At 36.7% G+C, this 18,289-nt stretch overlaps 1 protein-coding gene across 6 annotated transcripts in view; it reads right to left on the bottom strand.

The window, feature by feature from the left end:
• Positions 1-18,289, bottom strand: part of CENPE (centromere protein E) — a 39,593-nt gene that overhangs the window by 14,615 nt on the left and 6,689 nt on the right. For 2 of the 6 annotated variants that reach the window (XM_032686900.1, XM_032686903.1), the window contains exons 10-30: positions 18,012-18,099; positions 17,697-17,823; positions 16,908-17,027; positions 15,418-15,576; positions 14,915-15,059; positions 13,652-13,746; positions 13,272-13,328; positions 13,024-13,191; positions 10,973-11,047; positions 10,604-10,723; positions 10,360-10,494; positions 9,559-9,736; positions 8,953-9,107; positions 7,629-7,943; positions 6,496-6,807; positions 6,143-6,301; positions 5,146-5,355; positions 3,947-4,231; positions 3,682-3,840; positions 2,546-2,788; positions 554-763 (exon numbers count right to left, since the gene is read on the bottom strand). In XM_032686900.1, coding sequence (XP_032542791.1) covers positions 554-763; positions 2,546-2,788; positions 3,682-3,840; positions 3,947-4,231; positions 5,146-5,355; positions 6,143-6,301; positions 6,496-6,807; positions 7,629-7,943; positions 8,953-9,107; positions 9,559-9,736; positions 10,360-10,494; positions 10,604-10,723; positions 10,973-11,047; positions 13,024-13,191; positions 13,272-13,328; positions 13,652-13,746; positions 14,915-15,059; positions 15,418-15,576; positions 16,908-17,027; positions 17,697-17,823; positions 18,012-18,099 — 3,515 coding nt within the window. Of the gene's footprint in view, positions 1-553; positions 764-2,545; positions 2,789-3,681; positions 3,841-3,946; positions 4,232-5,145; positions 5,356-6,142; positions 6,302-6,495; positions 6,808-7,628; positions 7,944-8,952; positions 9,108-9,558; positions 9,737-10,359; positions 10,495-10,603; positions 10,724-10,972; positions 11,048-13,023; positions 13,192-13,271; positions 13,329-13,651; positions 13,747-14,914; positions 15,060-15,417; positions 15,577-16,907; positions 17,028-17,327; positions 17,421-17,696; positions 17,824-18,011; positions 18,100-18,289 lie in introns of those variants that run through there. The other 4 variants (XM_032686901.1, XM_032686902.1, XM_032686905.1 and 1 more) reach the window with 4 other exon arrangements.

The following is an 18,289-nucleotide window of genomic DNA, read 5'->3' as shown; positions in this document are numbered from 1 at the left end:
ACAATGGCATCAGGACAATTATTTACTTGCAATTTGTCCACTCTCCCTTACATATTAAAATGGATACACATTACTTTACTTTTTTTTGTTTTGAAGTCTATCTGTCTATCATTCTGTCTTATCTACACAGACACAGGTGCAATCAGCACATCCAATTACAGGAAGGGGTGGTTGCAATGTCCCTTTCACTGCCAGGAAAAGAGTCAGTTCTAGCTATGCTTTAGAAAGCAGAACCACCCATTCCAGACAAGCAGTTTTAGCTTCAGATACTTAATTGTAGCATCACTTAATTATATATGAACCCTGTGCAGACCAATGCAGAACATCACCAGCCTCTATCGAGTTAATACTCTGTTCTCAGTCATATTCTACTACTATGTGTCCATATACACCAATATGGGTGGGGTAAACTGCAAGTAAACAATAATAAACCTCTTGTGTAATGTTGTACAGTCATGGACCAGGACCCTTTTCTCCAATGTGTTTTGTAAATTATTTCACCGAGGTGAAAGTTTAAACAACTTGCTCTCCATTACAGCCTCAGCATAATTACCCAAGTTCCTTCCCCAACCTCTTCTTTTTTCAGATGTAAACTGTCCAGCTTCTCTTGCAATGAGCGGTTCTCTTGTGTAAGGAAAATGATTTGTTCCTTTAGCTCCTGAAGCTGATCACTTTCTCTACAGCTGTGACTTTCTGATTTTTCCTCAGCAAGCTGATCTCTCTCTGATTTGATGATTTTCATTTCTTCTGTCATTTGTGAGATCTATAAAAAAAAATATGCAAGGACAGTGTTTCCATCAGTTCAAAATTAAACGCAACAGTTTTGTTTGATTCGCTTTCCTACAGTATTTTTAACGTTGAACGTTGTAGTGGTTTGAACCAGGCTTTCTCCCTGAAGCTAAGAAAGTGGTAACCCCCAGGGGGTGGTGACACTTGAGATTTGAACCAATCTGCGCTCCTGCGAAATATAAACATACCACAAGCAGAACAGAAGAGAAAGTTGTTGTAGTTTGGTGGTAGAAGAGGTAGCCACGTTGTAGGAGCCACGAGGAGAAAGTTCCAAGTCTCTGTAGCCCCCCACTGCGGGCTGGCTCCCCCAGCCCCCAGTGGGGGGCTACAGAGACTTGGAACAGTGTTAAGCTGGACTATGTGTCTGTAGCTATAAGCTAGGAGATCCTTCCCCACTCTGAGCGGCAGAAGAGGTACTGAAAGCAGCGGCAGACCAGCGCTGACTGGAGAAAAAGCGTCGGCACGGAGCCAAAAAGATAAGAGAGCAGCAAACAAACATGTAGCAAAGCAGACAGAACTTCTGCAAGCTGAGAGAGAAAGAACAGCAGCAGAAAACAGAACTAAGTTCTACAGAGAGAAGGTTTGGGGATAAGAACTGCAAAACTCCCCTAAACTTTCTTTGAGATCCCTCCAAAATGGAGGGGGTGGACTCTTACTGATTAGAAGTCCTAAATGGAGTAAAGGAGGCTAAGAAGCTCGGTTGTCCTGAGAGTTCAGCCAGGATGGTGTGTAGGAGGTTGACCTTAGGGCCCTCCCTTGCTGCAAGCTACAAAGAAGCTCGCAGCCATCTTGAGGCAGAGCACAGAAGCTCTGCAAGGGGCTCGAGTCCCCTGAAGACACCAGACCATCACGAAGACCCCCTGTGCTTTGTGGTATGACCGTGGTGGAACGACCTTTGTCTGGGGTGAACGTAGCCCACAGAAGACCCTTCGCCTGCGTCGAGGGGCCGAGAGGGGCTTGGACGCCTCCCTCATATGTGCTGGCAGAGATCCAGCTCCAACTGCTGCATGGAAGACACAGAGAACCTGCTGCCTTAGAAGATACTGCTGCTCAGAGACTAGAAGGGATCTTTTTTTCTTCTCCCCCCTGGACTTTTATTTGGAAGGGAGAAGAGATTTGATCCATTGTAAATACTTATGTCATGGTAGAGATAGCTAAGGTTGTATATAAAGTATTGCAGTATTTATTTGTACAGTCATTGTAATATATTCCCTTTTCCCCATTTTGAGTCTGGTGAGTTTGTCTGGAAAAAACCCATCTCACACTGGGTTGAGATGTGGGAGGGGGAATGGAGCTAGGGAATTAGATTTTGGGGATCTCAAACCATGACAAACCACTACAACCAAATAAGAAAAGCTCCAAAACCAAGTCTGTTATTCAGAAAGGTTGCAAAGGACTAAAGATTCCAAACCCACTTAGGTACATGCTGTCTACACAGTACCTTTTAAAATCAAAATACATGTCCAGTTACTGATCGTTATAATAAAACTGACACATTTGATAAATTGGCATTTGTTCCAAAGCACTGACAAACCCAACCGGTTACAGAGCTGAGAAAAGTTAAGGATGCTATTTCTAAATATCAGTAGAGAAACTTGTACAAAATTCTTTGCCCATGTTCCTGATTGTTTAGCAAGCATAAAAATAACATGCTGGGAACTAAAATTTAAACTGGCTTTGTGTTGATCAAAAGTTCAGCATGTCAGTAATAAAACATCAGAAGACAAAGTAGCTACTAAACCCCAAACCCCTTCACCTTGCTTGTAAGGCTGTCCTCCAAAATCTCTGACTGTCTCTGGACCTTTAACAAATGTTCTTCCCTTTCTTTACAAGTCTCCACCATTTGTTGCAGCTCATCTTTCTCCTTACTAAGTACAGTGATTTTCTCAAGCTGTTGACAAACTTGCTCATTCATTGCCCTTTCAATTTGTTCTTTTTCTGCCAGTAGCTTGCCATATTCAGATGAGACATGAGTCAGCCTTTCAGTTACTTCAGTGAGCTGAAAGAACAAGTCAAACCCAGTATTAATATTTCTAATCATCTGTAGTGTGGGTAGAATTAATTTGATAGTTTGGAGAAAAACCAACCAGTAACATTCCAAGTTCCTAAATCTTCTTGTCCCACTAATCAGGTTCTGATCTGAGGAGAATGTTATTCAATCATATTTCATAAGCGTTATTTGCACATATGGGTTGTTATAACAGGATTATCATACAGAAGACATGTCCATTAGCTTCTTGCTATAACAAGCAAAACCAATATAACAGTTTTCTTAAAAGTCAACAAAATTTCAGTGCTTCTGTCTCATTGAGAGTCAAAAGTGAACGTGGAAAAACCTACAGGCCCTTCTAGTTCCATAAAAATGTCTCCATTGCTGTATCCACACCAGATGGAAGACATTACCACGTGTAAGAATGAACCCTAAAAGCCTAAAAGCTTAAGACGTGAAATAACAAGGAGATAGGAAATTTCTAATAGTGCAACAAGTAAAGCATAAGCTAAACTGCCTTAAAGTTGCTCAAGGCTCTTCGGGGTTACATAGCTAAAATACATTATTAAAATTTTAAAAAATTTAAGACTGGGAAAACGCATTGAGGTTCAAAGTGCAGTACTGATGGCAAAAAATATTCTGTCATTCAGCACTAAGACATATTTAGTTATAAATAAGGGTGGTAGGTTGCAGGTCAAACTGCATTTGCTCATCCTTTCCCTGCCTCTGTTTTCATGGAATTCTATTGAGAAGCAGTACAGGGCAAAAAAAAGAAAGTAAAAGCTATCAGTTAAGTTTCATTATTTACATTTACTGGACCCTCTGCAAACTGAAGCCTGCAGAAGACGTGGGTTGCCATACATGATGGAATTTTTAGTTTACTTGACAAAACTCTTTCTGACCTTCTGCTGCAGTTCATCAGTTTTTTCCTTCAATGCCTCTTGCGCTTTCGAGAGTTGATTTTCTTTCTCTGAAATGTTTTCTTTCAGCTCCACAATAGTCTCCTGATGTTGTCCAAGAGATCTGTGAGTACACTGCAACTCTTTCTCCATCTCTGAATTCTTTGGACACAATTGAAGTACATTAACACCCGAACAACGCTTCCAAAATCTAAGGCAGAAGTTTACTAAAGCTATTATCCTACAGGAACAGGACTATTTTTATTACCTTTCTTATTGTCTCCTGTACAGTTTCTCTTAGCTGGTCTCTCTCGTTCTGGAGATTTTCCAGTTGCATTTTAAGATCATCCTCTTCTCTTTCTGTCTGGGTGCTCACTTCCTGACAGTCATGCAGTTTTGGAATAAAATCTCTTCTCCCCATTTTATCAGATTCTCCTTCGTATTCACTGGCCTTCGCTTCCTCCATTTCATGCAATTTCCTTTGTGCCTGGCTGAGCTCTTCTCTCAGAACAAATAACTCTTGCTCAAGAGATTTTCCTTGGACCTCTGGTACCTATTTTATGCAAAGATAGATGTCAACACATTTAGGAAAATAGCTTTAGACAAGTATACCTGAGCTTTGACATGTGCAGTATGTAAAATAAAGGTGCTGTCTTAGAGAGATTTGTGGTTTTCTTAGAATAATAAAATTTGTCTGAACACAACATGCAATTCAAGTTTTTTGAAATAAGAGACATGTAAAAATAAGATTTGAAGCAAGGACTTCTGAAACAAGTTACCAGAAGCAGAATTTCATTGTCATAATTTAAGCATGGGGTGAACAACAACCATGATGAAAACAAAAATGCCCAACAAATCCCTCCCCCTCCCAAAACTAGAGATCTTATCTGTCTTTCTAGTCTCAGCAGTAGTTGACAATGGCATCAGGACAATTATTTACTTGCAATTTGTCCACTCTCCCTTCCATATTAAAATGGATACACATTACTTTACTTTTTTTGTTTTGAAGTCTATCTGTCTATCATTCTGTCTTATCTACACAGACACAGGTGCAATCAGCACATCCAATTACAGGAAGGGGTGGTTGCAATGTCCCTTTCACTGCCAGGAAAAGAGTCAGTTCTAGCTATGCTTTAGAAAGCAGAACCACCCATTCCAGACAAGCAGTTTTTAGCTTCAGCTACTTAATTGTAGAACCACTTAATTATATATGAACCCTGTGCAGACCAATGCAGAACATCACCAGCCTCTATCGAGTTAATACTCTATTCACAGTTATATTCTACTACTATGTGTCCATATACACCAATATGGGTGGGGTAAACTGCAAGTAAACAATAATAATCCTCTTGTGTAATGTTGTACAGTCATGGACCAGGACCCTTTTCTCCAATGTGTTTTGTAAATTATTTCACCGAGGTGAAAGTTTAAACAACTTGCTCTCCATTACAGCCTCAGCATAATTACCCAAGTTCCTTCCCCAACCTCTTCTTTTTTCAGATGTAAACTGTCCAGCTTCTCTTGCAATGAGCGGTTCTCTTGTGTAAGGAAAATGATTTGTTCCTTTAGCTCCTGAAGCTGATCACTTTCTCTACAGCTGTGACTTTCTGATTTTTCCTCAGCAAGCTGATCTCTCTCTGATTTGATGATTTTCATTTCTTCTGTCATTTGTGAAATCTATTAAAAAAATATGCAAGGACATTGTTTCCATCAGTTCAAAATTAAACGCAACAGTTTTGTTTGATTCACTTTCCTACAGTATTTTTAACATCAAACCACTCTGATCAAACCAGAAGAGCCACAAATCCAAGTCTGTGGCCTTTGTCACCTGTTATATTTTAATTTCTAACATTTTAGCAATATCTACTGCAATATTGGCCAGATTTTTAAGTAAAAAAAGTCTGAGAGAAAGAAGCTGCCAAAGAAACCTGTTTTGTTATACTGTTGCATCTGTTCTAAAGCACACAAATGCTGAATACAAAACCATTGACTTGCTGATAGCTAATATACTTCAAGAAAAATCTCACTGTATGTACTGGCACAAAAACCAGTGGATTGCTTTCTGCTATATGTTGGGAACTGAGTTGCCATTGCCAATCACATTACACTTCTCAGTGGGACTGACTGTTATAAATCATTAGCCTCATTCCTTCCCTTTAAGTAACACTTATCTTCCATTTGCCATCAAATGCCAACACTCAAATCCACAACCAAGGGGCACACTAGTTAAGCAAAAGTTTATTAGAGTGTATTTCAGAGCTTGAAGCTCAACAGAAACAGATCAGCAGCTGGTAAAGGCTTGGGTCAAGCAATGCTGTTTTCTTGCCCACCTGCTACCAAGGAGCTAGAAATTTTCTAAGAACATGCAGAAGAGACTATAAGCAGGTTGACTGGCTTGTTCTCATGCTGTTGGAAAACACATTGAAAGCATTTTTATTTTAAATTTTTAAACATAAAGTTTTACCTGTGTTTCGAGTTCTTTAATGGTCTTTCCTAGTGCCTCTTCAACACTCAAAACATGAGATTCGTTTTCAGAAATATATTTTTCCAACTTCTTGACAGTGGCCTGGGATTGCTTGAGAGAACTTTGCGTATTTCTCAGTTCTTCATGTGCCAAGATGTTCTTTAGAATACAAGAGAGAAAATCCACAAAGAAAATACAAATATCTTGCAATATCAGTAGGCATTCCTTGATTTAAAAATCCCACACAACCTGCTGCTCCCATGCTCCCCTAAATATTTCAACACAGTTTATAGTGCTCTTACACTCTTCCTTTTAATATGTATGGTCTATTTCTATAAGGCCAAAACTCCTACCATTGAAACAGTGTCCTTTATATCCTCTTTGAGTTGGTCTGTCTCAGCTTGGAGAGACTCTGCTTTTTGCTTCAGGTAATCTTTTTCCTGGGTTAGCGTTTTTATTTCTTCCTGACATTCAGTTAGCTGCTGAAGAACTGCCTGGATCTCTGAATCCTTAGCTTCCAGTCTCAATTCACTCATCCTTTCTTCTACTTTTAATTGCTCCATTTCATTTAACTTCTGCTGAGTCTGAATAAAATCTTCTCTTAGCTCAAGAAGTTGTTTTTGTTCTGCTGTTTTTTCTTCCAGTTCTTTCATTTTGCTCGAGAGCTTTAGTTTGCAAAGGAAAAGGCCAGACATTTTCATTGTAATGTAGAACTCCATTATGTGTACATGTTCTCACAGAATCTTATATGAGCTTAGAAGGGCTGAGAGATAGGAAGTTCATAATTTCTCTTTAAGTTACTGCTTATACTCTTGCCCACATCAAATAAGCATTTTTTTATGCAACTTTCCTGTGGTTTCTTCTTAGAAGCAAAAGTCTTACTAAAACATAGCAACACACATGAAATTGTAGCATATTTTAGGAATTATAAAATCCATAGCTGGAATATGACAGACACACCAGTGCCCAAAGCTTTGTCAAAAATATGTATCTTTGTATCTTTGGCTCCCTTTTCTTCTTAAATGTTTTCTTTAATATTTTTTTTCCTTTCTAATGCCTAATTTCTGTAGCAATTCTCTTTGGTTTGAATATCTTGTGTTCTAAAAGGTCTCCAGTTCCCAGTGAGGAAACTTTGTTTCTATGACTTTATATAGAGAAGGTCAGAGTGGCATTAAAAAAAAATTACATAATAAAGATATAACTTAAGAATGGGAAAAGAAGAGTTAAAAGATCAAGTATGGAAGGAGAACCTGGAGCAATATATACAAAATGTATTTGCCCACAAAATAGAGACCCTTGAAAAGCATAATCCTTCAACATTATACCCTTGGCATAGAATAAGTAATATCCACTCATGCTAGAGGAAATCAGTGATATTGTCATTTATAGCTTTAAGAGTCCTCCTCCAAAAACTTTTTTCCTTTTTTCAATACTATAAGTTAATTTCTCAAGTCCTGTCTGTAAAAAAGAACAAGGTGACACTGACCTCTAATTTAATTTCATCCAAAGTTGCTTTAGACTCTTGTGCTTCTTTAGAAAAACATTCTATTTGGAGTTTCATTTTTTCATTATTTTCTGATGTAGCTATGTATTTTTGTTCCATTTCTTCATGGAGCTGTTTAAGTGCCACATATTCTTGATCAGACTTCATATATTTCAGTTGTGCATCTGCTAGATCATCTTTTGATTTTTCAATTTCTTCAGTCATGTGTTTAAGTTTAATTGCATTATCAGCTACTTCAGAAAGCAGCTTTTCATTTTCCAATTTTAATAAACATAACTCCTCACATTTTTCGAGAATCTGCCAATAGAAAAGCAATATTAATAGTATTTTCTCAATCAGTATTTATCATAACTACTAAAACCCATGTACATATGCAGATATAGGAAATAAAGTACAGGCAAGCATATTTCAAAATACAGTTTTGCTTTGTTGGTAGGGAACTGTCTAGCAAGGAATCCTTAAAAGAGAGGGAAGACAGTCAAGCCCTTTCCAAATTCTGGAAATCACTCCTCTAACTCTAGATGTTCTTTACTACTTCTTTTTTCCTATGTCTGAGCTAAGATTGGACTCCTAAACTGAATATTTAGGTGTATCAATACTTTCTTCATGATACAGAGTTTATGAAGTTGTTACCATCTAATGAAGTTTTGTTGATTAGTGGAAGTAGACCTACTGGATGGTTTGGAACTTTTTGCAAAGTGTTAATGAGCTGGTGAGATTACTTGCCTTGAATAGTTTTCATTGCACATACTTAGTAGCAGGTATTTAAGGACAAAGAAACCCAGAAAGTGTTTGCAAACAAACCCCTGAAAACATATTTCCAGCACACTTAGTCTAGAGCTTTGACCTGCCAGGAAACAAATAGTTTGCTCACACATTTTCCACAATTTGCAAGGTAAATCTCTCACTTCTCAAGCAGCATTTCTGCTAAGAGATCTTGACATTTTCTCTTAGTCCAAACTGATAAAAAAATCAGTTTTAGAATAGTATCCAGGATCAAATGCTATTATATCTATACACTCGGTTATCAATAGTGACCACAGCAAATAGGCACACAAATGTTGGACTAGAAAATCCAGATAAACCATAGTAGACTCTGACTAAATATGTGATCTTAAACTTATTCCTAGGTAAATATTAAATACCTGAGAAACAATAACTTAACAAACTTAATTGTAAAGTCTCAGGTTATTTGATTCAAGACAACTTTTGGCTTTAAAACTTCATATCCAATAGGCCTCCGTTAATACATTACCAGTCAAGTACAATACAAAATAAAGAAAAAAAAGGTTAGGGGTTTTTTTACCTCTTTCTTCTGCATCTCCACAGTATTTGGTAGAGACTGAAATTCTGATAGTTCGTTTACTTGTTTTTGTAGAAGTGCATTCTCTTTCAAAGCTTTTTCTAGTTCTCCTTTTAAGTCAGCTGCCTTTTTTTCCAGCTCCATAGGAGTGAGCAAATCTAGAGAATTAACAAGTTTAGATTGATAAGCGAGTGCAAGAGAAGAAAATCATGTTTTAAAATAAGCAGAAGATTTATAATGCATTCTGGATGTCAGATAAGTATAATTCTAGACAATTATACAGTGGCCAACAATTAAGCTCCTGGTCTGAATTTGGTCATCACTTGTTAGGTTGGCATCCAGTTTATCTTAAATTCTCCCCAACAGCCTTCACTAACTTAACTGTCTTTGTGCAAAACATAAAACATTCTGTAAGTTGCAGTTTTCCAAAAAGTTCAAGAACATGCTAAAGCAGTTACTACATACCAGATACTCCAGTATTTTTATATTGTCAGAATCTCCAAGTATTCAGGAAAACAAGAGCAGAAGTCTTCCCTATTTCCCCCCTCCCCAAGACAAGAAAAAGGGAGGAAATGGGGTGAGGGGAACAAGCACCACCTGGAACAGTACCTTTTGGAACTTTACCCTCCAGGAGTGAAGTTAGTCTTAAGTTTTCTTGAAATACAGATTGCAACTCTCTCTGCAAGTCAGCTTGCATTTTTCGGTAACTGGCTTTTCCCGCTTCTATTTGGCTTTGATACAATTGAACATCCTTTTGCATTTGGTTGTGATTATTTAAGAGTTCATTCTTCAGGAAAACAATAAAACATACAAGTCACACAAAGAATAAAAGTCTACTTGCTTACCATTTAAATACTGCATCTGGTACATTTTTCTGTTGTCACTCTGAACAGCTTTGGCTTTGATAAATATGGCCAAATAAGCCAATATTTAACAACTGCATTCTTGTCACAGCCCTCTCAGAAAACATACCTTAGAGGTCAGGGCTGTAACTGCTGCTACTATTTTGTCTTTACTCCTTCAAAGCTCAAACTAAGCTCCATATCACTTTTGAGTTCACATCTCTTATTCTCTTTTGTTCTCTGGTAAAATGAGGTTTGAAGTCTTAGGTTCTAGTAATGCCCTAAAAACTGCTCCTTTATTGTGGCTTTCTACTGGTAAACCTAAAACTAACCACCCACTCCTGTGGCAGAAGCCTTTATTTTCTTTTTATCTCTTTCCTGAAGAGCTGTTTTCCATGAATTTCATAATAAAAACATTACTTAGAGTATTTTGAGAAAGCTAATGACTTGTGCTTTCTTGTGAAGCTTGTGCTCCACTACTCTGATTGCCTTCTTCACTAGTCTGGAAGCAAACAGGCCCTTTAAAAGCATTTGGTACAGCTGTAAATGCAGTTCAACAAGTACTTGCCATCTTCTCCTTCAGCTCCAAATTTTCAGTTCTGAGAAAAGCAGATTCTTTTTTGGCATCCAAGGCTATGGCTTCACTATCTAAGAGGGATTTATTCAGCTGCTGGATTTCCTCAACTAGCTTATCAGAATCTCCCTGAAAAATATTCAAAGAATTAAAAAATTATTCAGACATAATAAAGAAAATGTGTTCATTATAATGTGGTTAAAATGTGAATACAACCCAGCAGAAAACTGAGGTTTACCACTGAAAAAGATATCTCTTTTTCCACTCTTGCTTTTTGTAATTCTTCCACAAGATTCTGTAATATCTTTATTTCGTTGTCTTTCTCTTTCAGCTGTTCCGATTTGGAATTGTTTTCTGCCTAAAAGTTGAAGGAAAAAGAGAGAAGGAAGATTTTAGTGCCCAGTTTGGTTTTTCAGGTCAGAATTTATCAAAAACCTACACAGAAAGAGTTCATGGGTTTTAGACATATCCTCCTTTTAGCTGGTAAGACTAACCAAAGCCCAATGATGTCTATCATGTCCACAGCAGATACAGTAGTTCAAGATAAAAAAAATCAAGAACATTTCATACAATTCTTACTGCACGTAAAATGCATGGAGAGGCTCACCTGAAGTTCCTCATTGTATGCTTCAGAATTTGAAACTAGATTCTTTAAGTTGGTAATTTCATGCATTAGTTGTATCTGTGGAGCAAATTGAAGCAAAATTGCAGAGGATGTTAGAAAGCACCCACACCAATAGTTTTTAGCCGCCAACACCATGAAAACAAGCAAGGTCTATCTTGTGTTTTCTTCTGTAGTAGTGGGCAAACCATATATACATACACACATCTATTGAAACAGCTACAAAGCAAGATGCTACATATTCTTTCAAATGGATAGATAAGATGCAAAGCTCTGTTTTTAGTTTCCCAGTAATTAGAAAGGATTCAAGCTATCTACAATAGCTTGAGAAGCAAGAGCGATGTGATCAAAGCAATTCATGGAGAAATTGTACAGATAAGACACAAATTCTAGTCATGTTAAGCAGCTTTTTGTGACACAGTGCAGTTATTTATGATTTAATCTATTCACTAACGGGAATGAGAAGGTGCCAAAATTGAAGTAAAGCAAGCCATGAACACATTCAGTGGCATTCTCTGAAAGAAGGTACAAGTAGAAGACTACATAGAAAGGCACTTCTGAAATTTAAGACCTCCTTTCTTTTGGTCTTTGTTAGAAAAGCTTTACAATAAGCAGCCATCTACAAGTACTTCTGTATAGTCACAAGCATAGGTAAAATCCAATCTGTAATTTTAAGATCAGTGAAAAGCTTTAAAACAAGCGCTCTCCTGTGAGTATTCCTATGCAATTTACTTTTATAAACTGATGGATTTCAGCTAATGTATGTAGTGAAGTATGTGACCTTTCAGTATTGCTGTAATTAATCTACTACGTGGGCATCAGTAAATGCTTACATTTTATGGACTGTATTCAGGTCCATAAAACTTGAATCATTCAACAAGCAATTCTTGTAATAGAGACTACTTTAGGACACTGCATCTGTATTAGACACAGTTTTCCATGCAAAGTTTTTGTGTAACTGAGGATTTGTTAAACACTGGCTAAGGCATATAGCACAATTAATCCAGCATAAAAAGGGTCTTCTAAAAAGAATCTTAGATACAAAATAAATTATAATATCTTATGGATCCATTTTCTTTAAGGTCCATAAATCTTTGTAGGGAACACAATGAAAATAAGCAGTGATATTGTTAAATTGTAACCTGAAACAACACTGCAAGAGGAAGTAACAAACGTCAATCTTAGTGTCATGATCAGAGGACATTGAACAGCCTGATGTGGACAAGTAAACTCCAGCAAAGGCACCAGGAAAGAAATAGAATAATACATCCATGTCTCAATACCTCAGGTTGCTGGTTTTGGGTTTTCTTTGGGCATTAATTTATTTCACAGTCTAGCCTTTAGGCAGCTAGAACCTAATACAATTAATATGTATTTAAAGTTACAGAATCAGAGCATAAAACATTTGGACAAACAAGATACTCCACTAACTGCACAAGGAGGTGAAGAGAACTGAAAATCAGCATTTCTTATATCATAAGTTATCCAATAGATAAGTTTATGATTTTTCTGACTTCTTGGCACAAAAATACGTTTCAATTTTCCAGACATTAGTATTCACACTATTATTTTAAAATATTTCACGATGAAGTTAAATAGTATGTTAAAAGTTAATGCTCACATAGTCCATGGATTACCAAAAGCCAGAGCTATCTAGTAAACCAAGACATGTGCACAAGAAAGATGTGAAATATAGTTTAGCAATCACACTTTAACTTCAAAACAGGTCTAAAATGTATTTAAGCAGCAAAACAACTGTCTTACTGAAGTCTAGAGTGAAATTCAGATCATGCGTATATAAAAATAATATATAGATACATATCGAAATACACACTAATATACATTTAATCATATACAAGTCACCAAAAATTTGTCTGAATTTTACACTCCAAGTAAATCCAGTTTAAATCCTGGGTTCATTCATTCTGTTGGCGAATGTAGCTGTTTGTGAATCAACATCCAAGTCTATGTACACTGAATAAACTCTAGAAAACGTTTGAGCATAGAGAATTCATATCTATTTCAATGCACCTTACCTCATGATCTTTTTGTGTTTGTTTTTCCAGTGCTTCAAATTCATCTATTTCTTTTTTTTCCTTCAGTTTCTCCTTTATTTCATTTATTTCTAATTTCAACTGCTCATTTTCCAACACTAGGTTATCCAGGTTAGCTTGCAGGATGCTGGCCTTATTTACAGCAATATCCTGAAGAAGCAGCACAGGCAACTTTAGAAGCTGTTGCTGGAATGTCAGTCTTATTTCTAGAAAATTCAGAACAGACCTACCTTTTCAAGTGCTATTGCTTCACAGAGTTGCACAGATTCTTCAAAGTCTTTTTGAGTCTAGAAAAAGAATCACTCTCAATTAACAGATCTACAAGATCAAGTTGAGTATTATATTCTTTGTTGTTTGTCTTTTCACAGCTAGTCCTGTCTCTATACTAAAGTTTACTGGATCATTTGCCACAGATGCATAGAAGCATAGAACCATCCCACAGCTTTGCAGAGATATCCAAGAGACTTACTTTCTAACCAGTTATATAATTCTGCAGACACACAGAATAATACTGGTGTCCTACAGAACAGTAAGGTTGACCTTACTGAGAAGTATATTATGCATATATGCATATGCACAGTATTACAACTGAAATAGATTATGATGTTACCCAAGTCATTTTAGGTCCAGCGATCCATTCTACTTCTGAAATTTGATCAGGAACCATCAGAGATTGGTTGTCACATTCAGAATTATCTAACATAGCTGAAAAGAAAGATGTATTAAAAAAAGTACGAGTAGATTTTAAACTAGACATCAGGAATTTTCTTATAAAACAATTTTAAGACATTGGAAACAGTCATTCAGTGGCAAAACATAGCACACCGAGTAGAAGTTCTGAGTCATGATTTTCTGTTATGAAAGGGAACACCACTGAAGTCCAGTCTCTACACTTATGCTGACCACCATATCACAAGCTAATGAATACTAAACCAAATCCAGAATCAACTTATTCTCTTTGGGAAATTAAGTAATGCAATGCTTGCAAACTTACCTATCAGGAATTTCATAGAACCATAGAATGGTTTGGGTTGGAAGGGACCTCAAAGACCATCTAGTTCCATCTCCCCTCCCCCCATGGGCAGGGACACCTTTCACTAGACCAGGTTGCTCAAAGCCCCATTCAACCTGGTCTTGAACGCTTCCAAAGGATGGGGCAACCACAACCTCTCTGGGTAACCTGTTCCAGTGCCTCACTATCCTCACAATTAGGAATTTTTTCCCCAGTATTCAATCTAAACCCACTCTCAGTTTAAAGCCATTCCCCGTTCTCCTATCGCTACATGCCCTCTCCAGCTTTCCTGTGGGCCCCTTTCAGATCCTGGAAAAGGCACAATAAGGTCACCCCAGAGCCTTCTCTTCTCCAGGCTGAACAATCCCAATTTTCTCAGCCTTTTCTCATAGGAGAGGTGTGGTGCTCCATCTCTCTGATCATCTTTGTGGCCTTCTCTGGACTTGCTCCAGCAGGTCCATATCCTTCCTGTGCTGGGGACCCCAGAGCTGGACACAGCACTCCAGCTGAGGTCTCACAAGACCAGAGTAAAGGGAGGGGCAGAATGACTTCCCTTGACCTGCTGGCCATGCTACACATTATTTCACCCGGGACAGCAACTGTGCTCCCACTTTTTAAATAAAATGAACCTTATTTCCAACACAAGAATGACCATAATTAGTGTGCTAACTCCCCTTCCCGGCAGCATTCTTTTCTGGCAGATAAACATGGAATATTATTTGAGTACAGTGGTAACTAAATTTAGCTTTTGTATTGTTAACAAGTTGATTTGCTTTTTACCTTAGATCTATTAAAAAGGAATTATTTCTGATTTCAAAGCTGCTTTGCAGACTTTCCTTATTTTTTCCTGAGGTTACTTACAATCGTCTGCATCTGGTAATGCTGACAGAGACATTTTCATTTTTTTTGTTTCAGTTGGCATGTCTTTTTCGAAGTCTTCAAAATAGCTCACATTTGCCTGTTTTATTTTACCAGGAGCCCAAGTGACTCTTCTTCTTCTCTTGGCCTTTAAAAAAGCATTTACAGAAAAGTGATAAAAATCAGACCAGTAGGTAGAGAGTAAATGTTGCATTAGGCTAGTTCTGCAACAGTACCAGCAGCTAACTAGACAGGGTTTTGCAGTTTCCTCAAAGTTTACAGCATGGTAGTTTGAAAGGAAAAGTGTCTGCAGTCTTTTCACTGCAAAGCAATACTGAATTATACTTGGAAGTTATTTTATAAGTTAGCCTCTTAAAAATATGGGAAAAAAAGTGAAAATTGCTTATCATACTTATTCTTCATTGTCAATATAACCCTATGTATTTAATATTACCTTTCACAAAGTATTTCAGAGTCGCCAAGCAAGATCTAGAACAGGTGCTTACTTTAACATTGTCTTTTGAGGCAAAGGAAGCAGCGGTCACCAGCATCTCAGTTAAATTTCGTATCTTGTCTTCCTGTACTTTCTGGAGAGAATTTTTTTCTTCCAGCAGCTGGGCCAATTGGTCCTTTTCCATTGCATGAATTTGAGTCTTTACAGACACCTTCCATAAAAAGAATATTAATCAATCTGACATTTTAAGAGCACAAACTACTCCTACAGAAGAGACACAATTACTGATATTTAAAAACAACTACACACATATATTCTTTAAAACCTGGAAGAGGAGTCTTTAGTCTTTCAAAATGAAACCAACAACTTAGTCTACAATTTACCTGCAGACTAAGTATTTAAAAGGAGTCAAAACTCCCAGAAACAATACAGCCTCAGATTTTTCTAGGCCTAAAACCAAAAAGCATTCTTTCAAATATAACATAGATTAGATGACCTTCCCGTGGTGCCAGAAGCCTGAAACTCTTTCAGAACTGATTTGATTGTCAAGTAACAGCAAGCTACTCTAATGCATGTGGTCTCTTTAAATCCAAGTACTGAAAATATATTGTTTTGAAAGTAACAGCTGTTTCTTGACAACTTTATCATAAGCTTACAATGCTGTAGAGTAATTCAAAGTCACATGGAATTTTCCAACAAACTTTTCTGTACTACTTTCCTCACTACTTACTATCTCAGAAGATAGCAAACATACTCCTAGGTGCAAATTAATTACTGTTAAAAATAAGAGGTCAGTTATTTTTCATAAATTTTTTTCTAAGGATATTTATAATTTGCAACATATGTGCATACTTTGATTTTATTCACCACAACAGTATGTTCAGCATTGTTTTTTTCCTATGCTTTATGTTTTATCATCTATGCTCTAACAAGACTTGCAAGATTGCTCCACAACTACATAGGTTTTTAGAGAAAGATGAACATATGGGAGATTACACTGTTTTGTGGGAAGTGACTATTGTTCATTTTCTAAATGTATTTTCTGACTTTACATGACCTAAGTTTTGCCAGTGATTTTAATGCAGTTGCAACTTCTTGCAACTCCAACTAAGGTTAAACATCAGTAAGGGGGAAAAAATACAGATTAAGTTGTGGTCCTTAATGGACATTCAGTAACTTCTTGCAATTAATTAATTATTAATATTAATAATTAATATAATATTAATATTGCAATTAATTTTGATCTGTTAAAGTGTGCTATAATGCGTGACAAATTTCTATTTCTTAATTATGTTAACCTAGTGAAAGAAATCAATTTTCTTAGTTGATCTCAGTGTTAGCTTTCACAGATATATGGACTATCATCAGTTGTTCTAGACTGTAAATCACCTTTTCAACTTCTATTCTCTCAATAAAAATGAGATATCACTTTAAACACTTTACCTACTCCTGCAAATTTAACTGCTTTTGGTTTAAAACAGGTAGTTTCCAAACAGCTATCAGTGCTACGGATAGATTAATTTTAAGAAGTTTATTACACACTTCCTCCAGCTGCTTTTTCAAGTCCACAATTTCTTTTCGGTATCTCTTCAGGAGGGCATTATCATCAAGTACTTCATTGACTTTTGGTGTATTCTTCATTCCTTTGGCTGTATTGGCAAACTGAAAGAATATGCTTTCATGGGCAATAGTTCAAGAACAAATATTCTAAAAAGACTTACTCTGTCCCATATTTCCCAACAGAATTAAAGGGAGATTTTATTAGATAAAGAGCAGCATATAATAGGGACACAAATATCGAAATTGGTTTATTTTTAATGTATTCTGAGATTTGAAAAGTAAGTTTTCTTTGCTTGATATTAATATCTAAAACATGAAGCATAACATTTAAGCAAATATATCCCACATTATTTTTATTTAATAGAAAGCTCAAAAGACCACCAAAAAGGAAGACAGTCCTACCTACAGAACAGTGTTCTTTAACAGTTCAATTACTCTCCTTTCCTGTAGTACCTGTTTTAAATCTTGTGTTAGCAAAGACTTGTTCTAACTGTGTTTGGAAAAGGCAAATGAGAAGAGAGGTTATCTCCTGCCTGCAAGAGAAGGAGCTTTGTTCCAACTCCCAGAAAGCTCTAGGTAGACAACCTAATACAAAATGACGACTGTGAAAAGGTTCTGTATACAAAACAAATATTTCAAATTCTGAGTCCACAGAAGCCCTTTAGAAGATCCAAGTCATTAAAGATCCATCAGATTACATTTTCCATCCTCCCCTATCTACAACAAAGCCTTCAGCCAGAATAGTGCTGGAGAACAGGTGAGAAGCTTTACCTGAAGAGTACTGAGTGTTTCATCAAAAGAAACTGGAGTAATTGTACAAATAATAACAGTTTTAGCATTTCCTCCAAGGGAGTTCTGCAGAATTCGAGTCAGCTTGCTGTCTCTGTAATTTATGAAGCTAATGAAAAAGAGGAAAGAAAAAAAAATCATTCAGATTTTTGCATAGAAGAAACTCGCAGTAAATATATTTTCTAGAGATAACAGGTTATTTGAAACAGTTACCTACAAAATATTATAAATAAAGGATTTTAATTTCTTAGTTTAGTAGTGACTTATCTTATAACAGGTGTATGAATGGTTGCTTACCCAGAAGGGTCATCACAAAGTTTTTTGATAACTTGACCCAGAATGAACAAGCTCCGATTTATATTGCAGCCTTCTTTCAATCGGACACCTAGGTACCACACAGTAATGTTTTTAATTATTATTATTATTTTAAATTTAAAACATTAAGATACATTTTGAACTGTCAAGCTTGTGTGCTATGTTATGCTCAGAAGGATTATCCAAGAGTTGAATCTCAAGTGCCACAATGCACTATGAGCCATCAGCAGGCAGTATCAAATCCTTCGTAATAGCCAAAA

Source organism: Chiroxiphia lanceolata, chromosome 4, assembly GCF_009829145.1.
Source record: "Chiroxiphia lanceolata isolate bChiLan1 chromosome 4, bChiLan1.pri, whole genome shotgun sequence".
In the NCBI taxonomy this organism is placed as follows: Eukaryota; Metazoa; Chordata; class Aves; order Passeriformes; family Pipridae; genus Chiroxiphia; species Chiroxiphia lanceolata.
The sequence above is the reverse complement of the archived record's forward strand: the minus strand, read 5'-3'. Positions and strand labels throughout refer to the sequence as shown.